We start from the raw sequence: 23800 nt of genomic DNA on the forward strand, positions 1-23800 counted from the left end.
CAGATATGTCTTACATAAAAATGCGCGTTCGTTCTTATGTTCCCAAAATGCTATTTCATTTTATACAAAGCACCAAGCAGATTCCCTTGGTGCTATTCGTCCTTCTCACCTTACCCACAGGTGCGCACGTGGGTGATATTAGGACTGGCTGAAGATTCCCAGGCGCTCCAGGTGGGACCCACACCCTGGGGCTGCGCGTGTGGTGCATTGGTGATAATGTTGATGCATCCTGGGTCATGACTCTTACGTTTATCGAGGAGGGTGCATAACATGAGCCAGACTTGGAACTGGAGTATTCCCCAGGCATACTCTGTGCCCCACACCAGAGAGATGAAGGCAAGGTAGAACATGTGAAGCATATGTTAACTCCATGAGCGGTCTTTGGCCAGTAATTTAGTTTGAGAACACTGGGGCCTCTGCAGGGAATATGCTTATACTATCAGCCCTTCTCTTCAGGAGGTTAATAGCTACATATTATGAGAGCACAGGCAGACGGCAGTGAGCTGAAACCCTAAAAGAGCCCTTTATTTACCAAATGAAGGTGATTTACTCAGTAATTGAATTGATTATGTGTCTAGTGATCAAGACAATTATTTACAGACAGCAGTTTATTTAGAAACTTAATAAGAGGGAGTTTTATTTACAGTATGCAGACAAGACCACCTGAAACAGAGCAGAGTGACACGAAGTACATGTTTGGCTCATGGTGTATAGTTTGCAGCAGAACTGGTGGCCCTTGTATAAGGCAACTGCCCCTCTCTTAGACTGGGGCCACCACTATTCGGCCACGTCCCCTTTCCAGAGCCCCCACCCCGATATCAAACGTCACTTAAAGCTCTGATGTGGGCCAAGGATTTAGGCGATGTGATTCAGTAAGACCACGCTCACGATGGGGCAAAGTCCGCAGCCGGGGTCAAGTCCTAAAAAGAATAGTGGGGGGACTCTTTAACTTACCAATTGAATATGGTGTCACTAGAAATTAGCATATCAAGTTGCCCTCTTAAAAAAGTGGGGGGACTCCTTGAAAAAAAGTGGGGAGCTCAGTCCACCCGCGTGTACCCTGGACTTGAGCCCTGGTCAGCAGAGACAGCTGTGCAGTCACAGCACTTTCTGCACAGAGCCGGCAGCCATTTGCACTTAGTGGATGGGCAGGCGCCAGCTCTGTCCGCCATTAGGCACAGTCAGGGAATGCCGAGGGCAGGCCCAGCACACGGCTGCGAGGGCCGGGCGGTGAAGCGAGGGTGCTCTAATGCTGGAGGGTACCAGTGTCAGAATGCAGAGGCAGTCATGAGTTACAAGCTCAAAATTCACTGCATGCACTGAAGGCGATAACCGCACCTGAGGCAAGTAGAGGAAATCAATAGGCCCACAGCTCACTGAGCCGGATGCACTGTACAGAAGGCATTCACATCTGCAAAAGCAGCCCCCTGTAACGAAGAGGGCATTATGATGTGTTAATCCAATTATGACTCATAATGGTCCTCTTGCAACCACGTGTGTATTGCAAGAGACAGGGTGGGGATTTGGGGCCTAGGTGTAGTCCTCCTTGTGATATCCTTTGTACATTGTATATTGCACCGATCATTGTTGCATTGCATTGTTGCATCGTGGCCCTTTTCCCTTTAAGGGTCAGAATGAAAACAGGGATAGTGGTCTGCTGTGCCTTGCAGTACTCCTTCCTAGCGCTCGATGCTGTGTGCAGTGAGGCAAAGAGCCAAAACCAGCCCCAGCAGTATTCATGAGCTGGGCTATGCTCCAGCGGTCTTTCACTTCCATTCCCTCCTGCAAGCATACGCACCCCCTTTCCTTCCCTTCCTTTCTCTCTCACTTATATCCTGGGCTGTAAGTGGGTTGGGACCCCTGGGATCGTTTTTTTAAAATTCAGCATCAAGGAAGGGCCATGCCATGGCCTCTGTCCAATCATCCTCTGACACATGCATGGTTCTATTTTGATTTAATTTTGGAAAAATATTTTTTTATTTCAGTAGACTTAATTTTTTGCTTCTGATTGATTCATTTACATTTAATCCCCTAATCCCCCGTTTTAGTTTTGGCTATTAGGTGGTGCTGAAAGTGCTGCCTAAAAGCCGAAACTATTGGCATGTGGAGTGAAGACAGGAGAGAGATGAGATATCAGGAGGGACACACAGCTTGTGAGTTTTGTTTGGTTATTTTCACATCTACCGAGCATTAGTCTCTATGGCCCTTCCTACCCACAACCTGCCCCACACTGCCCACAACACATCCCTTGAGAATCTCTTTAAGCTTGCTCTTATAATCAGTAACATCAATCTTTGTTCTGTGATGTCCCTGTTTTTCAAAGCAGCGTTATGAGAGCTAATGGTCTGATTGCAGCTGTAAATATGCTACTGGTATAATACAAATGTGTTAACCAAATGTGCCTTCATCCAATTAATTTAGAAGCAGTATGTGTATCCCTGCATCTGAAGTCCTATTAAAACAAGCATTGGTAAATCCAACACTTATGGCTTGTGTTCAGGCATTTTCCAGCCACTGTTATCATATGCCAAGGTACTCGTACCATTTTCCAGCTGCTGCCATTTTATGGCCAGGTAGTACCATCATGGCAGTGCCTGGCAAATGCCTGTCCCATTCCTACACAAAAGCCAAAACTGTTGGCCTTGCTCGTCCTTGTTTTAAATAGATGTTTCTTTCTTTGTTGCTATGTATATTTGTAACAGATCCAAAACTTGAGCCAATGTGTTAGGCCACTCCCTTACTAGCATACATAACACATCTTTTAACGGTTTGTTGGGTACATGCGCTTCTGTGCGCTGGCCACCACTTCTCACATCCCGCCAGCAAATAGTGTTTTGGGACTTGGTAAGCTCTTACCCCACGATCACTGCTCACACTCACTCTATCACTGTTAATTACACTCAACAGAGAGACACCTATTCGCTTTAGAAAATCTGTTCTGCTCATTATTTGAAGCCAGCTTGCAATCTTAGAGAAGGGCATGTGGCTTTGTTACCTGGCAACAGAAATATGTCAGGACATGGCCTTGTTTCCCAATCACATCTCTGCATCCAAAGAAATCTATTTTCCCCAGACTTGGTTTGGATGCACCCTGGAGAACAATGCAAACTGTCAACAAAGTATAAACCTTTACGACTTGTTTTCTTGATTTTGTTTTCAGATACTTGACGAATTCAAGCAAGACACATCGTCCGTGTTCATTCTTGGGTAAGGTCGTCTATTGAGACAGTTCACCAGGCCACAGCAGGGCCCCAATGAAAACGTGTTCCACAGTTGCAAATGAACAATTCATTCCTTTTTATGACACTGTTTGGGTAGTACCCAAGGGGGAGGTTTTTTGATAAAATGTGATGCAAATTGTGCATTTTAACGAATATTTATTCAGTAACAGTGGTCAAAACTACTAGCCTCCTGGTGAAGTAACTTATCAAACTGGCCTACATGGGCCAAATAAAGTGGCCCACTTTGACCACAAAAAGTTGCCCACACTAGCATTTTGTGATTTTGGTTCGGTCACTACCCTATTGCCATATAGGCCAGCCTGAGCCTGGGCCACAGGAGTGCACACAGACAAGTGCAGAGGCTGTTTGCTTACACACACTAACAGTACGGTGAGACGCTTGAATTCCGAGAACCGGCGTGAAACACAGCCCGCTCAAATATTTGCTTAACAAACTTATCACACTTTACTAGGGAGCTAACAGAAAGGTAAAGGGTGAATAAAAGGACCACACGGGTATAAAACGACCAGATTTTAAAGAGGAGGAACAACGACTTCACGCAAGGCGAGAACAAATTGACAAACACGAGGTCCAGGCTAAAGGACTCCACACAATTACCACCGAGCAACACCAGAGAACCTTGTGTGCACACCAGGGTAGAACTTGGATGATGAGGTTGTGAGAAGCAGGAAGTGCACGCTCATAACATAGGCAGTCTGATAATGTCCGCTCCACCCCTCGAACATATTCCCAACCCCACTGTAGCTTACTTTCTTTTAATAACTGGGGCCAGACCAAGCTCTTCTCATTGTGGCAAAACAAGGCCGCAGTTTATTATTACATGTTTACAACCATAATCACACAGTCATTTTTAATAACCCAGGCGATCGGCAACACCTTTTTGTTTGGTCTACTTCATCATCAGCACCCCCTTTTTCCTTTTTATCTCTTTCAACATCTCCAGTTAGCTCTCTTTTTCTCCTTATCAACTCTTTACCAAGCATACTTACATCTCACTTACCGAACCTCCCTGAGCCTCCCGCTCAAGGCGAAACACATTGGCAGCCGCTGCTGCTGGGCTGCAGGGAGCGCCGTTATGTGTTCCTTTCTGCTAGCCAATGCTGGAAGCTGTCGACCAACTGGGGGTGCACCTCTTTACCCGACCTTGCTACCCCTCGCTGTGCGAGGCTAACAGGGGGGCATTTACTCCTAGTCATCCTTGCCTCCGTCAGGAGGTTAGTTTGGCATTGCTCGATCGCCTGAGTAACCGCCTGAGACAATTCATAAAAAACAGACTAGACAACCTGAAATAGAAGTCATGTTAGGGTGTGGAGGGTGGGACCAAGTGTGTTCAAAGGGTAGAATCTGGTGAAGGTGCAGAGTCTGGCAGAGCTGGAGTAAAGTCGTGGGGGTGCATGCACTTATTTGGGCCTAGGGCAGCAGAAAGCGTAAATATGCCACTGGGTACAGCATTGATGGCTGCTACCATGTGAGTTGCCAGCTTTCTTGCTTGGCCATTGCTCTGTTCCTTGCAATAGTTCTTATTACCTCTGACAAGGCATCGTTTGGCTTGCTTGGCGGGAGCGAGGGGACTGGCAAGTCAACATTCACTCTTTGGCTTGCTAGCCAGCCCACATATTGTAATCAGTGAAGTTGTAGGGTCGTGGTCCCTGCCCAAAACTAACTACAAAACTTCACAACTCCACCTTAAGTCTACCAAAGGCAGCCCACAGATTGCATCGCATAGAGGCCCAGAAGTTGCATAGAATGCCCATTTGGAACCTGGGTACACTCCCAGCCATAGAAAAAACACCCTTCCCATATTCAGTCCCAACCTCAGCAAGAGCTTTGTCACCAAGCACTCACTATGGCCCAACTCTTAAGTGATTGTAATTTGGGGGGCAGACGCTCATTTTTATTCAACAAGTTACCACTGTCCGTATAGAAACTGTCTAAAATGTTTACTTACTCAAGTACCTTTAAAATGAAAGGAGATTTTGGACCAGTACTTTAACAACGAGCAACCGTCAATAAAGCGTCCTAAACTGAACGCTATGAACGCACCGCCCACCACCTTATCTTGACCGTGCAACACTTAGCAGCGCTTTTCAGCATTGCTTGTAAAGTTTTCACAGAAAAGGAGTCCAAATGTTTTGAATACAAACACTGTACTGCTTTTTTCTAAGAAACACTAGACAATGCTGAAACCTTTTAATTAATTCACCCTCGTGTTTATTTTGAAGTATTTATGTATATAATGCAATTTGTACAGAGTTGCGCCACACACAAAACCTGCCCCTTTTGCTTGAGGGTGCATTCAGTGAATGAGTTGGCATTCGTGGAGGTAGTGGAAAGATACCGAGTGATGGGAAGCAAAGGGTTACTATTAGGATTACAGCATTGCCTACAGCATTGCCTTCTAGCCCCTGGGAACCTATCCTGGGTGCAAGTAAGGGCGGAAGTAAACAGTATTCTCCTAGGTCTTAGTGACGTTCCCAGGGGTCGCTCAAGAAGAGTCCCTTAGCCGCTGTATTGGATTTGTTTTAGGTCTGCTGGAATGTCATTCTTAAGAAGCTGTCCCTGAGTGGCCAGCGATCTCTTAGTGGCCGGTTTCTTCCTCAGTCTAGGGTGACCGTGTCTCATGTCTGAGGAGGACCTGAGCATTGTAGCCGGCTTGCGGTGGACAGGAAGTGGTGGTCAGCAGCCATGTCCCTTTCTCCAATAGTTCCCGAGGTTAGTGCAGAACTGTTTAGGGTGAGTTACTTCTCTGCCACTAGCCAGTTAAGTGCTTAGACAGCAGACGAAATATGGCCACTTTTCTGTGTCGCAATGATCAGTCATGCTGCTCTGTTATGCAGCTTCTGTATTCCTCTAATTTCTTTAATTAAGTGTTTTGGTAAGCCCAGGCAGAGAGCGTTAGAAGCATCAAGTTTACTCAAGAATAGTGCATGGAGTAGTTTGATTTTATGGTTGACCTCTGAGAAGGGTAGTATTTTTTTTAAGTCATAGGTGGGCGTTTTTTGTCTGGGAATTAATTTTCTATTTAAAAGAGCGTTCCAAGTACCACAAATGCCGTTTTCGAGCAGGAGTGCACAGCAAGCCACACCACGGTTCTGTCTTTAAGAAAAGATGCAGTCCAGTCTAAGGCTTTGCCGCATGTGTTTTGCATATTGCACAATGATGCAAGAAACATGTGTGCTAAAATACAGTCTATTTATTCATGTAGTAGTTTCAACATCATCTTGAGATGACATCCAGCAGCAAAACATAAATCACAGCAGAGGCGTAGACACGGTAGGGCCTGAGCGGGCCAGGCCCACCCACAATCTGTAAATACCCACTCAGCGCACAACACTGTGTGGACATTAACATATTTCACCCTGCATACGTCAGACAGCAGCCGGGTCGTTCTCCAGCTCCTGCGTTCCGCCCATGTCGGAAACAAGGCTGCTCTCCCTGCTTCCTGGTTCCTGTCTGCATGGAGCACGTTAGCCGGAGGCCTATGAAGCAGTTGAGGAGGCGGCAGCGGTGGCAAGCGTTTTTTTTGTTCGTTCATGCTTGTGTGGTGTATACGAGGATTGTATGCATCTATACATGTATGCGAGGGTGTGCCTGTAAATACACGCATATGAATACATGCAGTGTGAATGTTTTGCATGGGTGCAAGCATGTGTGTGAATGCACTGTGAATGTTCTGGGTTCTCGTGTGAATGACATAGAAGTTGTATGTGTGCGTGACTGGTGGGTGAATGTGTGTGAATGCATGTGTGTGTACCTCTGTGTGTGTGTATCTCTGTATATATGTGTGTGTATCTCTTCATGTGTGTATCTGTGTGTGTTTGTGCATCTGTGTGTATCTCTGTGCATGTGTGTGCATAGCTGTGTGTGTGTATCTCTGTGTGTATACCTCTGTATATATGTGTGTGTGTGTGTCTATATCTCTGTCTAAGTGGATGTGTGTGTGTGTATGTATAGATGGGTGCATGTGTGTTTGTATCAGTGTATGTGTCAATATTTAAGCTAGTTGAACCACCCACCTTCTAAGCTATTCCTCTGAGAGGAAGAAGATTTCTATGGGGAGCCTGTAGGTGGCCGCAATCTTTTGAAGATTCAACACTTCAGGAAACTGCTGAAAAACGATCTGTTCTTACAGGCCTCAACTAACCCAATTCTCTCTTTGTGTTATCTTTCCTGGTTCTTTGAGGCTTCACTGTGACACTGCTATGTCTCACTAAGGATCAAATAATGTAAATTTAAGAATGCCTTCACTAGGAACAGAACATATGCTTCTACACTAGAACCCAACAATGCAGTGAGGATCCGCTGTGCTAAAGCCTGCAAGCAAAAAAGAGGTAGAGAGCTTACAAAAGGTCTGAGGAATAGCTATTGATGCTCACTTGAAATTATGACCAGGAATGCACAATGAGGAGATACTGTATTTGGCCAAGGGATGAGTGATGAGTGCCTGCAAAAGGACTCAGGAATGATTAATAGGGAGTCACCACACCAAGGCACATTGTTGGGTAGGTTGAGGCTCTTGAGCAATCACTATGGGCTGCACAGTGAGGAGCATGTGGACTAATAACCTTATTTCTTTGTTTTTGTTAATGCCACTAAGGCTTCAGGAGCTTGACAAGAGAAGGGTGGAAATATAGTGAAAGTAAGCAAGCTTTTGCAAAGAGTTAAGTCTTTAGGAGCTTGCAGAAGATTAGATGATTGCCGATAGTCCAGATGGTTAAGGATGCAGTTCCATAGTAAAGCCTCATGCACTGATGGAGCTCAAACACCAAGGCGCATTGAGCAGAACCTAGTAGCATAATAATATGTATAGAGGAGAATCGGCGATTGTGTGAAGGAAAATATGGAATTCATTTATTATTCATGTAAACAGAGCATGTTCTGTTAATGAACTCGTCAATGGGAAAGATCAATTTCCTTTGTACTGTTTATTCTTTGACAGGGAGATAATTTAGAGACTTCAGGCTGGGTTTCATATGGTCATGTTAAGGCAATTTGAGGATAGCACAAGTTACATGATTCCATGCAACTTGAAGTTTGTAAAGACGAATAGCTGTTAAGCGTGTAAAGGCCTTTACAATAAACAAGACGAGTAAGCACAGTGCTGATGACATTGGCCACCCCTGCGAGAAGGACAAAAAAGGGTGGGTTGTTCTTGAGTCTTTGAGATAGAAAATAGCTTTCGAGACAATGTTGGGGACTTGACGGACAAAGAAGTGGATAGATCCGAATTTAACTAATGTTGTAAACTTTCAATGGCAGGTTGGGTGAAGCAGCGCGGTTGGTGTGCCAAGCTAGAGGTGGTAATGAAGATCAATTATTAGAAATAAGGAGGACAATGGGTTTGGATCTGTTGGGGTAGCAAAGCCAATTGTTTTTCATCCAATCATTGATGGGATTGAATCCGTAACCTGGAGGAGATTGCTTGGGAATTGATTGCCTGAGTCTTTTCTTATTTATTTGTGATTTATAAGGTGTCTCCCACAAACTGGAATTTTCAGGGTGCCAGTATGTAAGTGGGTGAGGGATTGGGAAGTTGACAAGGGGGGAGAGAGATGGTAAGAAGTAAGGAAGGTACACAAGAGGTTTGTTTGCAGCTCAATAGTACTTTGCATTCCCAAGTCTTTATTAAAGGTAATTTACAAAGGAGTCTGGGGGACACTCTACTGAGAATGAACATGCATTAAATACCTTGTTCTATGGAATTTCTTCCACTCAGGAGGGTCTACAAACATTTGGTGGTATCCTGACGGATTTACCATCAGAATACCACAAAACTCCTAAAGAGATGACTCCAGCATGCAAGCGACGTCCCAGTTGTCTACTTTAAATTCTCCCACAATTGCATTCTGGGAGATCTAGATTTTGGTCACTTCCGTTTACCCAAATGGACTAAAGTCACACTAGATTAAAAACAAAGCTCACAACTGGAATAGGATGTTGCCATTAATGCAGAGTCACCTGGTGACCTTACATTGGGGTAGCTGACTAACAGCAGGTCTATGAAGGGTCCATGGAAGGGGCTGGTGCAATTGTTTCAATCTACTTTAGGTTCTGGTGGCGGACCGGGGCTATTGTGTTGGACATGTAGTCGATCAGAATTGTTTGTTATAAGTAATGGATTCCACATCAATTTTACAGATGCATGGGATGTCCAAGATGTGTACAGCTTCATGTGTCGGTTTGTGCATGATCGTTGTAATCTTAAATTGTGTATACTGAATAAAAAACAACCATGCAGTGGCATTTGAAGTGCCGTTATGTCGCGAGTCAAGTTCACCAAATATAAGGATTTGTTTTGGAAAGTGGCAAGTATATTGTTTAAGAGTTGTAATAGATGTGTTAAGAATGATACATGAAGGAGTAGTTGTGTGTTGCAATGTTCTTGCATTTTGTTTCTGGAAAAATGATGGCTACTGCATGCCAGTTTTTGTTGCTCTTACCAGCCAGGATTTCGGGGACTGTTGGTAGGGGTGTGGCTAGAGGGGTGGTGCAACCATCATTAAACTAGGTTTCTGTCCTTCTTAGGAGGACCAGTTTGTGTTCTTCGCTTGTATTAAGGATATTAGGGGCGTTGTTATTGGATGACCACCTTTGATCATTCCGATGATCAGAGCTGCGTAAGCATCATCTTTCTTTTTCCGTGGTACAGTGACTGAAGAGGATTTCCTTCTTGGTTTCCGTGTGTGGACCGTTTGTTTGTGAGGCAGCCTCGGCTGTTGGTGTGTCTCTTTTGAGAGGGGTGCATTTGGTTGTTTGGCTGGCTAAGAGACGTGTTCAGAGGTCTCGCCATAGTTTGAATTTTCATGAGCTTGCTGTGTGGGAAACGGTTCTGGCTGTACGATAAGGTAGTGTTTCTATGTGAATTATCTAGAGGTGAAGATTGTGCGTGGTGCGACTGTTGTGGAGGTATTTTCTGGCATTTCTTCACTTGTTTTAGCAAGGCAGGGCACGATTCTGTAAGACTTGGTAGCATTACTGAGTCAATTAGCTTGTATCTCAGATTGGACAGCAAGTGACCATTATTTGAGCCACTGTCTTGCAGGTCATCACGTTTCTAGGGAGAGATGGGAAGAATCTGAAACAGGTCATAGTGTGTGTTTTGCCAGCGTGTATCATGGTGGTTCTGTTTGAGTAGCGATTGATGCTGTGCTTCATGATTTCCTGGAATGGCTGCTGCAGGGATAGTTGTTGGGATAGTTGTTGGGATAGTTGTTGCGGCTGTTGAATGAAGTACGTAGTGAAGATGGTGTGCCACATTGGTGTGAAGAAATAGGCCAGTTATGGTGCCACCCTTTTCTGAACATCAGAAGCTGGCCCCAATGAGGGTGTCAGGGTTGATCAGAAGGAGTGTGTGTTTTCAACTGGGTAAAACAGGCGGATAGATTGTTGCGTGGCAGTTATTGTATAAGGGCAGAATTTAAGACTCCACTTAGAGGGATTTGGTTGTGTGTCAGAAGGCTCGCAACCTACATAGTAGGGTTGGTGGAGCAAAGCTCTTCTGAAGCTATTTTTCTTTAATTAAAGTGAAGATGTGTTAGAAGTGGAGTGCTTACCTTGGATACTTGTGTCGTTGTTTTGCAATGGGGTTCCCAGGCGGGATTAGCTTGTGTTGTGTTCAGGGATGTATGGGATGAGAATAGCACAATCAGGGTTAGTAAACCCAAAGCCTGATGGGATGAGTAATCCCAGGGATTTGGTAGATTAGCCATGTGAAGTGTTCACAATGGGAATGGGAGAGTTGGGAGGAGGTGAGGTGGGTGGACAAGTCCTCATTACAGATAAATGCACTGGCTACATATTACCGTAGTTACGGTTCAAGTGACCGTATAATGCAAGAAAAGTGCATAATCAGCATGCAGATGTGAAGCATGTGAACAAGAATATAATTACCAGCTAGAAACAATACAAAATAAAATGGGCAGTGAGCCGACATGGCTGGTGGTAGTTAGGTTCAGTGCATCCTTGCTTTCATGCAGAGGCAACATTAAAAGGAGAAGTGAGTGGGCATAACTATGTGCTTTTCATAAACAGTGCATTGAAAGTATTAACAGTAGAGAAAACTAGATCTGGCATAACGCCAGGTTACTTTGGTGCCTATGCATGGGGATAATGAGATGAAGTATGGATGTCTAGAAGATGCCAGCCATAGCACATTAATAGATTGTGCAAGGTACAAATGCATGTAGTATAAACATTGTTGTTTCGGATTGATGGGGAAGTGTGTGTGCCTGCTAAGAACCTAAAGACAATTAGGTTATGAGGAAGGCACTTTCATGGCTAAGGTCGGAAAACATAAATGCGCTGGAATCTACCTAAGATTTGAACTGAAGCTTGAAGCTTTTAATAATATCTGAAGAGATCTGATAGGAAAATTGAAAAGCAACAGGGATACGGCAGAAAGTCGAGATTCTCAACACTGTAGCAGGAATCTAGGGGAATCGAAGGACAAAACCTTGTGGACAGAGAGGAAGGATTTAATCCATTTGAGAGGAAGCTTATTGGCACCAGAGTCTTTAAAGTAGTTAGCATTGGTCCACTTTATCGAAGGTCGCAAATAAATTCACGGAGATTAAATCTGCATAATCTTCAAAGACTCTCATTCTTATTTTGGACACGGGGGAAGGAGGTTTTGGTGCCTCTAAAAAGGTCAAAGCCCAGATTGTTAATTTTCAAGGATGTGGTGCCATTCCACATGATTTGGGGGTGATTGATGTTTAATTTCTGAATGCTGGATTATTGACAAAGGGCTTGTAATTCATGGGCATGAGATAATTGTGCAGTAGCACCTGGAGCTTCCAAGTGCTGAATGGAATTATCAAATAAATGATCTCAGGCTCAAATAATCAGACAGAATCAAAGAATATGGCAAAATACTACTTTATTATCAGCTCAATAAAGTAGGGAAACCTGGCGACTATAACAAATCGAAGCTCACCTTTCATTTGCCACCTTCGATGCCTCTACTTACGTCCGTTGTTCAGTTCGAGCCCTTCAGTATCGACTCTTCCCCAATCGACCACTTCGCCTTCAGGGCGCCGGGGGCCCGTGGTGGCCCGACAGGAATTTCTTCAAAGAGGCGTCTGCCGACCATCTCGTCTCACATGTGTTTTTTTCCGCTCACCACTGGAAACTCTGCTGTCTTCTGGCTGATGGTGGAAGACGTCAAGAATCTGAGAGTCTGTATCTTGAACCATCCTCTGCTACCAAAATGTGCAGTAGCACCTGGAGCGTTCGAAGTGCTGAATGGGATTATCAAATAAATTATCTCAGGCCCAGATAACTGGACAGACTCAAAGAATATTGGAAAATACTACTTTATTATCAGCTCAATAAAGTAAGGAAACCTGGCGAGCATAACAAATCGCAGCTCACACACTCTCAGAGCATTCCCATTACACAAAAGGCTTCATACCTTGATGCACATCAGCTATGACTTCATCCTACGTGACAAACATTAATAACCTCTTGGGCGGAGGGATTGTGTAAGGGAACATATATACCTATAGTTCATTTAGGTGTTAGTAACCTCATTGGCTGCCCCTTAACTGGTAGGCACACCTCAAACTACCTCTATGTGAAATACAGATAATAGCAGAATAACTGCAGCGGATTGGCTTCAGCAACAATGTATAGTCCATCATTACATAGGCCCTCATGATTGGTTGACACTCTCCTCCAACGTTGGACATTCGGCCCGTTAGCAGCACGTACGCAAAATGAAACCCAGATGTAGGGAACAACATCAGACAACTGCCCACTTGAATATTTAGCCTACCATCTCTCATCAGTTAGGCCTTAAGCCAAGGCTTCTTCATTGTAGTTGGCCTTGCTGGCTGTTCTCTTCCTCTGAACTTTAAAGGGAGTGATGATACATTGCTATCTTCGTCTGGAGCTTTATGAATAGTCCTTGTTTTCTGGTTTTGCGTCACATGTGAGGAGACCATGACTGTGTCCATCTTTTCTTTCTATTTAGTGCTATTTGATTCAATTATAGTGGGTGCTATTACTCTCCTCGGCCTCTGGAGACTTGAACCCTGATTCACAGAGTGGTGCAAAGTGTTTTTTTGCAGTGCAAGCACTGCAAATGTACTCTTTGCGCCATGATTTAGGTCCATTTAGCACAGTGCAAAGAGTACTTTTGCAGTGCACTTTGCACCACTTTGTGAATCAGGGTGTTTGTTGGCAGTGCAAAGTCACTTTTCACCATGCTAAAAGGTCCATGAATTTGGCCCTTGGTTGCTCCATCTTGCATATGCTTTCTGCATATTTAATTGTACAATACTTGGCACTTGCAAATGTTCACTTCTTTAGTTAATCTAAGAAATATGTCCTGCATATATGGCTTATCCTCTTCAACTCCTCTCATGCCTTGCAGTTGCTTCTTGCTGCAACATCCTTGATCCTGATCAAAACAAATATTCTTTGTTCTTGCATGAGTTTGTATTCCAGTGCTTGTCAGCTGTGCAGCCTTGGTTCTTCTCCTTCAGGCTTCTCGCTTACTATTACTATTTACTTACTATAGGAAACCGACGTCCACTTTCTCAACATGGCTGCTTTACCCGTGTTCTATTTCCCACGTTTAGCAAGATTTTATGTGTCATCTATGTTGCATTTCTGCATGTATACATCAACTGTATTTCTTCTCACTTATCTTCTCAGTGTATATGATTTCTTCCTATTAGCATTTATGTTTACTTTATCTTCATTCTTTAAGTATCCGTTTATAATTTCAGTGCATCCTCATCTCGTCTCTTCATGACATCACTTTACACCTGTCAGACTTTACTTATAGTTCTTCTATGTCCAGTTGTGTCTGCAGATTTCCTTCTACCACATCAGTTTGAGGGTAATTTCGATATTGTTGTCTGAGCGCATAGCGTCTTTCATATCTTCGATGCGGTATTGGGATAATACCAGGTGTCATGCACAGTGCCTTCCTGTTCTTTCAGTATGATGGAGGTGGGGGTAGGTGGGTTCCATGAATGACGTGCACATTTGCTTCTTTACAGAATCAACTTCAGGTCTTTTTTGTAGGCAACTGATGGTAGATTGCTTTGCAGACAGGTGAAGTGCTGAGAAAAGAAAGGGCTGATCAAGGCTGTGAATTCCAGCAAAAGAGTGGAAGCATTAATTTTCATAAAGGTGGGGGGGTTGGGAAAAGCTGTGATTTGGATAAGATCATAATCAACAATGGGGGAGCTACCTGATAGGTTGTTAGGAAGAGAAGAAGTACATTTGGAGAATGTCAAAGAAGGAGATTCATTGACAAGTATGTGTCCCTAAATTTAAGAAACCTTGCCTCCTAAATTGTGTCTTTTATGACAGAGTTCTTGTGTGTGATGACTGCTGGTGTCGTTGGGGGAGATGGAGGAAGGTTCTTTGAATATTTGGAAGGGTTGTGCTCATTTGTTGCAGGCACTACAGAATATGTTGGAGTAGTATGAATGAGGCAATGTGATTTGACATGGCCAAGTGGGTTTTTCTCCAAATTTGCACATGTAACATTTTCGGATATGCCATTCAGGCATGAACCAAGGATTGCAATTTCTGGAGGGTTTTAATGTTGATTTTCAATAATGGTTCCCCAATGTATAGAACAGTGGTAAATGGTCAGAGGAGAAGGAGAGTGGCTAATCAGGGGGAGGAGAAGACATCCAAGACGGAGGGGGGAACAGTTTTCTTGAAAAGTAGTGCTTTCATGGTCTGAGGTTTTTCTTCAAAAGAAAACTAGGGAGAAGGAGCGGATGACTTGGCTCTGTAGGGGATGAGGTTGAAGAAAAGGAAAAGGAAGACCGAATCACAAGACCAAAGAAGATTAATTGTAGTAATAGGTGACCAGAGAATGTCATTGGCGAACTTAAGGTCTACGGTATGACGGTTGTGGACGGTACGCAACTGCAATGAGGATGGAGTAGTTTGGGCTAACAATGAGTTTAGTGGAAATGTATTTGGATGAGTTGCTCGGTGGAAGAGGGCTGTTACCCCAATCTTTTGTGAAATGCGCCTTTCTGCCGGAGACAGAAATTGGCTGGGAGGATTCCATCAAAGATGGAAGGAGAGTGTAAGGAGAACCTGGTTTCAGGGATGGCGAGGAAGTTTGTGAAATGATATAGGGAAAGAATACATGTAGGGCAGGTAGTTGTATGGGATTATTGCCATTGTTGAAGATTAATGTAGTAGTTTATGACAAAATAGAGCCATGAATATTATTTAAACCGTTAAGTGTAATCTTGTTGATGAACGTGGTAAATGGAGCACAACGGTATAATCAGTTGTGGTAGAGGCATTCTGTCAGAATCCTGGTGACCATGTTATCCAGTAGATGCAGACATGGATTATGATGTAAATGAATCTCTGGAGAGACCAATGCCATGCAATACATGGTGTTCCAATAGGAGTTGTTCCAATGGGAATGTATGTATAGAAGCATAATCTGCATAGACTTCAGGGGAGAGAAAATGCAGTTGTGGTTAGGAATTGAAGACAATATCGAAGATGAGCAAACTGAACAAGTCCTGCAAAGGAACAATAGCGGAAAGGCAGCCTAAATAATGACAACTGAACTGTGGGCAGGAAGGGGTGCTAACCCAAGCCAAGATGGATGCTAGTGAGACAAATGCAAAGTAGAAAAGTGCCACCTCCTGGTAGCCATAGCAAATTGTAGAATGATCCTCAATGAACAGGAGAGTAGTGTCTGCACAAAGTCCCAAATGTATGCAGCGAGGACAGCTGCAGTATGAAAGAGGGCTCAACAGTAGGAAGTGCCTGCACTACAACTGTCACATGCAGAGTGTTTCTTTCCTGTTGCTGTTTCTTAATTCAGTGCATGGATACATGTACATGCACCTACAATGAACTATGTAGGACCTACCAGACTGTCGTGCATTGAGCCTTTACAGAGCGGCCTCCTGAGCGAGACATGAGCTAGGACAAGTGAGCAGTCCTTACAGGTTTTAATGCTAACCAACCAGGATCATAATGTTCAGGCAATTATGTCTTGTAAACTAAAAGCGGAGACCGCAGAGAGAATTAAGGGAATGTTGGGGTCCACAGAGGGAGATATTGCCAGGAGAGTAGGGGTGGTTGCTTAATCACTGCACACATCACTAGCAAGGCCTCACTTGGAGAATTGTGTCCGGTTACGGAATGCACATCTCCAGATATTTGGTGACAGTCAAGCAACCACCTTACCACAGTGGTTGCAAATACAAGCCATCCCATGAGAGTACTAGGAGTGTGCACATTCATACACGGATGCAAAGGAGAATTGTGTGATATGGTGTAGATAGTCAAAGGCCGTAAAGGAATTACTATAGATCAAGAGTCTGGGTCTTTCAAGGGATGAATAGTTCTAGAATTAAAGTCATGAATGGAGGGGTGGGTGGAATGAAAAGGACCATTAACACATATTTTTGACGCAATGTGGTGTGAGTACCATTGATATTCATGTGTAATCTGGAAGATAATTCAATAACAGACATATCCTGTTGCTACTATGAGACAAGGAGGCCTTTTACATGGTTCATGTTTTTTCTTTCCTTTAGGAACACCGACAAGCCCGATTCTTCAGCAGTGCATCTGCATGACTTTCAGAGGTTTCTACAACACGAGCAGAAGGTACAGGGCAGCAGCTGCTCATGCTGGCTTCTACAACTCTCCCAGAACTCATTGATAAGTCTCAGGGCTATGTGTACAATACTTAATCATGGAGCTGTACTTAAGTGCAGTACAGCAACACTGAACTGTACTGGTAGCTGGCATGCCACTATTTGCTGCTTATGAGAATCTGTGAATACACCCACTTGAACCCATCTGAATCCTGCTGGCTGGACTTTCTTGCAGGTCCCCTGCATAACCCTGCACCCTTCTGCTCCCAGCGATACAAACACAACTTTAATACTATAAAAGACTATGGGCCCGATTTACAGACTACTTTGCGTGCTGAAAAGTGACTTTGCATACTTTTCAGCACACAAAACTCCTTTTGTCGATTCATGGAATGGACTTTGCATGCATTTTCGGGACCTTGCAGGGACTTTGCGCAGGTCTGTCATGTCTTTATGTGCAGTCGGGTGCTCTGTGATAGTCTCCACGCACAGTGTGGGAAGGGCCTACGCAAGGAAATAAATAGGGTCCGGAATATGCATATTCCCCATTCCCTGCACAGAATGAGGAAGAACAAGGACTTACATGGGCATGTCGAGGGACAATCTATGCAAAGGAATTACATGCCCAGCAATGCACATACACAAACGTATTCATGGATTTGACCATGCAACGTCACGTCATGTGAGGAAGCACACAAAGCATGCGATCCAACACCACATAAAAGTCCCAGTCGCATAGGAAACAATGCCAAAAGATAACGTACAGTCAGGAATTTAGGGGTGCTGGCACGCAGTTGAGGTGCCGATTGAAGTTAGGGGTGCACGTATGCATATTGGTGGGGTGCAGCCATAATTTGCAGGGGTTTTATCGGGCTGCAGTTATGAGTTACTTGGGACATTACGCAGTGTCACCAGGGTGCTGCCATGATTGCGGGGGATGGCCCACAGTACTGACAGGGTGCATGATGCCGGGGATGCGGACTGCACAAAGGTTGGTATATGTGGCTACATCTGCTTTGCGTGGGGGCGTCTCGTGGGCTTCCAGCCGCTACTTGCGCCTAAGGTTACTTTGCAGGTCAAATTTCCATGAATACGCAGACCGTGCATAACATGATTTTGCATGCAGGTACGCGCAAAGTGGTGTCACATGCAGAGTACTTTGTGGAGTCTATGCGCTTATTCTATGAAACAGGCCCGATACAAACCAAGATGGGCTAATTTACTAAAAAAAAGAGGATGGCCATTTTAAATACATGATGTTGGCTTTAATAGGGTGCATATATTTAATTAAAAGAAATACTGTATGGAATGGAATTGTTAAAAATCTCTTTTGAGGACCCCAAGCAGACAGAGCACAGACCGGTCAGTTCCAGGACTTCAGTTAGAACCAGTGAAGGGTGGGTCGTTCTACGACCCCAGTCAATGCCAAATGAGGCATAGGTAGTGCTATGACCTCAGTAGGACTCAGGGAGGTAAGGGCAGTGGAAGAACCCATTGTATGATGATTTTGTTTGGGAAAAGCAAAGCAAACTAATTTCTGCGGGAATCAGTCAATTTGCTTTGCTATGTGCTTAGGTTTTTATGTTTTTATGTTCTAATTTACCGGTTGGCTCCTGAGGGTTTGTCTTCCTTGATGTATTACTTGTTTTTCTGACTCTTTTCATGGGAGAAGCTCTACTTACTTACTACTTTTTTATTTTAAGGTTTTGTATTTTTTCTCTGGTGATGTCCAAAGTTTTGAGGCGTATGGCGTGATCTCTATAGAATTACACATTTTCCTTTATTCTACATATTTATTTTTATATCCGATTTCACTAGTTCCCATTTCAGCAATTTGGTTATGATCATTTTTTCGTCATGCTTTTAATTCATCAGGTTTTTTCCCAAATATGCCATAATGCAAAGACATGGGATCATGTAGTTCTGCTTTTGAAGACAGCTCTAGTCAGACACCTTCATAAAATGATGGAAGGCTTATTTGGTCATGACGCCATGTGTCAGGAAAATGCGGCAGTTGTGTAACTCAATTTAAATTTCAGATTCTGTTTGAGTACAAAAACAAATAAGTGGGTTTCTTTTTTAAGAAAGACCACATACAAACAAACCAAAAAGATAAAAATGTACATAAGAATGTGGGGCTCTGTTGGTGAAGGGATGGATGCCTAGTCCTAATTATCTGTATTCACTCAGGCACCCCTGTTTTATTTCTCATGTGATTGTGAGCAATCTTTCATCAGCAAGGGCCATGCTTTTCCTAGAAACGCAGCTTCCCTTGATGGCATGTTCAGCTTTCGGTCAATGGGTAGAAAACACATCTCTCTTGTTTTTTTAGATTGCCAAAGCGTTCATCCTTGACAATAAAGTCCTTCCAAATTCATTGTATCCTGGGCACAGGAAGACCAGGTGCAGCAAGGGTTTCCTTTTCTATGGGTGGCATGAACATGCGTTGGTGGCTACTTTACTCCATCTCTTTCTTGTCTCTGCCACTTGGAGGATCTTACGCCTTGCACACATGACCAAGTACCCATCTTCCCTTGAGGCCAGTGTAACCAAATAGGTTTCAGTGTTGGTGTCTGTGAAGGACACCTCCTTCCAAGCTATCAAGGAGGTGGCCTTTGAATGATTGCCTTGTGGGTTTTCTTAGAATTTCAGCGTTGCCTTGTTTGCTTGCATAGGGTTCCTCTCATCCAGTATTGATATGATAGGTTATATATAACGTGCTTAATACCCAGAGGTTTCTAAGCGCGGACCCGGGGATCGAACCTGTGGTCCTCCGTGTCTTGCATCCAAGGCGAGCACGTTATCCTCCCATCAAATCGCTGTGCTAGCCCCACCTGCTCAGCAGCCTAGATGGCTTCATTTTGGGTTGGCATTCTCCTTTTCTGAAGTCTCCAGCTTTGGTTGACCAAATGAGCTTCTGTTCTTAAATGCTTTTATGTAGCTTACTTCAGGGACACCCAGTGGATTTTCTTTTCAATTGGGGTGAGAGTTCTGTCAGTTTCGAGTGTCACTGTTGTGGCAGATTTTGGGAGACAGAAAAGCTCCTTCCAAGCCTTTCTTTCGATGTTAGCTGCCAGTCTGCTCCCTGTTCGTTGCCTCACCCCACCATCATGTAGGCTAGCAGTTTACCTTTGATTACTTCTTTCAGATAAATGGTGGAATTCGATCTCAATCTTTGGGCAAATGGATGCCCCGGTTGCATTTGTTTGGCCTTGGCAACAACAACCGCAGACACATTTGTGACTCACATTTCCTGGAGAGGGTAGCTGACAAGGGTTCCATTTCACATGCTCCAAATGTTTACCAAGATTGCATATTTTACCCCTCGAGATTTTATGATTGATGCTCCGGTTTCCATTATTTTAGATTTTGTACTATTGATTATCAAGTGCTTAGCTTTGAGATATTGCTCAGTCGGTTTTAGTAGGGACTTGAGGATCTTTAACTTGGTCTTTAATGGAAAAAATACAAATGGGTGCTCACCCAGACAGAGTGAAGATAGCTGCAACCCCCTGTGGTTTTGTCGTTTGCCGCCCGGGGAACATTTCCATCTACTTGAAGAACTGGGTATGAGCCATTGGCGGCTCTAGAGAACAGAGCTCCGGCCATAGCAACGCCTCTCTTGCTCTATGGGGGGGGGGAACAAGGGAGGCCGCTGTTAACATAAGGAAGTGTCTGGCGTAGCCAAATGTCCCCAGTCCCTCTTGGCCTCTGCACGCGCTGTGGGCCTCGAGGGTTTCGCTCACGTTTCCTTTGTCTTGCCCGTAGGTGTGGCTGGTCCCCACACACGCTGTTGTGACAGAAACAGGCTTATGCAAATGTCTTGGAGGCAAAGGAAGAGCGTCCTGCAGAACGCAAACACTGCGGGCTATTGTAAGGGGTGTGCTCATATTCAAAGAATTTGAGTTTTGTTTATCGTGCGCGCACACAAATCAACCATTGTACTGTCGCGTGGGGTGTATTTGCCGCCTCTCTGTTTGGGGCCCTCCCATTTATGCACTAAAATGAAACAGCATTGTGTTCTTTGAAAATGCAGAGGGCAACGGCGAAAGCTCAAAAAGGCGACACACGTTTTGTCCACAAATTAATAATGTTATCGAGGTTGTACCTTGCAGAAAACTGACTTTACACGGTTAACCCATGTTTTGGCTCGTCATCAAGTTAGTGGGCCCATGTAAGAATTCTGTAGGGTGTAGGTTAGCATAGCTTTCACTGCACTGCAAACAAACATAATAGAAAGCTGTGGGCATCTATTTCCAAGGTATATTATAATATGCCCCAGGCAATGATCGTTATGATGTCGATACTGAGCTTGCTCACTAACATAAAGGACCCTCACTCACTTCATCAATACCGAGAAATATTCTCCAAACTGGCTAACTGGTCCCCGATAGTCCTTGCACTCTGAATACCCTTCTAGCAACAGGTTTGCAGGCACGGTCAGTGGGCTGTTCTCGCATAATGATCAGTAGAACACCATGTCAGCTGGTGTTCGACCCATTTGGCCCTGACATGCTCTTCTCTGCTCTGTTCTGGTTGCACAGAAGGGGTGTGGGGGAATGCCAAAATATCCTGCACTATTGCATGGCCCGTTGACCAACCAAACTCCCCATAACCATGTGTACGCTTTATCGCTTCTGGATCTCTGTCCTGGATATTTTACCCATATTTTTAAATTCTGAATGCACTTCTGCTGTCTTCCTGGCCATCCACCTGTGACAAACCTGATCTGGTCTGCCTTGTCCTCGGATGCCACCATTTCCTATGACAGCACATACACATAAGTCCGTTAGTGTGCAGAACAGTTCTCCCCAGTTGGTCTCATCAGCGAGCGATGATATACCCTGCCGTCGGTCAGTATTTTCCCGTTTATCTCCTTTTCCGTTCCTACCACCTGACCCACTCAAATGATAGGGATGAGCTTTACATGGCAACATTGTGTTGCCAGCCTAAAGTCTGGCGACCAATAACCGTAAAGAAAACAAACAACATATCAATTCCCGCCAACATTGATCAGCCAAATGGTACCTATTCCTCTCCATTGGTTAGCCATTGGATCCACTGCACTGCATTAGATTTGCCTACAAAGACAAATGACAAATTAGGATAGGCTTTGGCGCAACCCAAAGCCTCTTTCTGCGAGCGCGCACCAGTAGGTGTACCGTCATCACTCAAACACTACTTGCAAACTGCAGATCAGATGCGCGCTAAATCCGCTGAGATAAGACCCGCTGAGCTAGCTACATCGCGAACTGTGCCAGTACGGCCTAAAGGCACTGTAATCCTGCATCGCCTTCAGCGTACAATCTTAAATTGAGAGGTCTCTGCGCACACTTCGAAACTACTTTATATATTTAAATCTCCATGCTAAAACAGTACGTCAGTAAATATCGATATGCGCAAACTATAATTAGTATCCATAAATTGTTGCAAGTGGCCCAAATTGCCATTACCCTTCTTCCGTCTTGGTGAAATGTACAACACTGTCCTGAAATCATCCCCCTGAACCTCTAGTTAAGCCTGCAGTTATATATGTGTCCTGTCGAGCAGCTCACCCATCTAGTAAACAAATGCCAAATCCTGTGGGAGTTGCACCTTTCATGCTTGCTAAAAACCTCTGTGTTTTAGACTCCAGGGACAGGGTCTAGCTGTTATAGTGTGGTAACACACAACCTACGGTAGCAAAGGCTGTTATTTGCCCTTTACTAAATAGTTTCCTGAAGTTCACCTCCTCTACACCCGTGATGCACTCACTTCTTTCCGACTTAGTTTTTTAACATAAAAACCTTACCAAGATCCTTCGGCTCTGTTCTTGTTGCATGCATTAGCGTGCCCGAGCTAGCCAACGGTCCTCTCCCCTTGCAATATCTCCTTCCTTCCTTCATAGTACATAAAACATTCATGTTATCACAAGAAATTCAGATGGTATAACATTTGCTATCCCCAGCCTGGTACTCCTCCTAGTTCCTAGCCTTGCGACACATTGTGTATATGCATATTAAAAATACGCAATACATAACACATAAAATTGCCGTCTGGGGCTTGCCTCTTTCCTGCAAGACAATTATACCCCAAAACTGACAGGACCAGGTCCCTGCTGCCCAGTCTAGTGTGCAATGTGTGATGCACTGTGCCAATGTGCACCCTTTTGCAACACTAAAGAAATGACACACATCATTAAAAATACCTGCAAATAGAGCCGTCACTGCAAATGTGCCCTCCCCAGATGGCCAGCACATTTCTCTCCCCGCCCAAGCCTTTGTATTTGTAAAACAATAGGCCCGGGGCCTCTGTAAACTAAGACTTTAGGCCTCATTAGGACCCTGGCGGTCCCGTAATGAACGGTGCCGGTACGGGACCGGTACCGTTCATTACGGGCTGCCCTATTACGAGGCCTGCTAGCGGGTCCTGCTTTTTAACGACTTGGTGGGCCTGATTTGCTGGATCAAAATATTGCCTGGTCTATGTTACAGTTGTGTGGGAGTGCTACTCACCCGGCTGCTACGATGCACGGATATCTAAAATCATTCAGGAAAGAAGATTCGAGGCTGCCAGTAATCTGGGCGGATGAGTTAGGTGAAGAAATTGATTGTATCTGTTGGTGGCGCTGCTGTGAGAATACCCGGTTGGTGAGTCTGGATTGGGGTCTTAGAGCATCACAAATGAAACTGCTCTTTAGGTCCTACTGGACACCGGTTAGGTTATTTAAGAGACAACTCATGGACAATGAACTCTGTTGGAAGTGCAAGGGTGCTAGAGGATCCCTCAGTCATCTGATATGGTTTTGTCCTAAAACGAAGAAATTCTGGGAGTGCGTATGTGAGAGGTTAGGATTGGTTTTGAGTTGTACGATTCCCCTCTCAGCCACCTTATTGATTCTACGGGACATATCAGTGATTGATGACATCTTTTTTGGGCAGGCAACTTGGCTACTCTGTGCCAGTATGGTCG

General features: G+C 44.4%; 1 protein-coding gene across 2 annotated transcripts in view; it reads left to right on the forward strand.

Annotated features, from left to right (window-relative positions):
* PLCG2 (phospholipase C gamma 2) overlaps positions 1–23800 on the forward strand; it is a 953330-nt gene that overhangs the window by 522705 nt on the left and 406825 nt on the right. For both annotated transcript variants that reach the window (XM_069638435.1, XM_069638443.1), the window contains exons 8-9: positions 3161–3207; positions 16787–16859. In XM_069638435.1, coding sequence (XP_069494536.1) covers positions 3161–3207; positions 16787–16859 — 120 coding nt within the window. The remainder of the gene's footprint in view (positions 1–3160; positions 3208–16786; positions 16860–23800) is intronic.

This window comes from Ambystoma mexicanum, chromosome 1q (genome assembly GCF_040938575.1).
Source record: "Ambystoma mexicanum isolate Mex_15411 chromosome 1q, UKY_AmexF1_1, whole genome shotgun sequence".
Taxonomy (NCBI): domain Eukaryota; kingdom Metazoa; phylum Chordata; class Amphibia; order Caudata; family Ambystomatidae; genus Ambystoma; species Ambystoma mexicanum.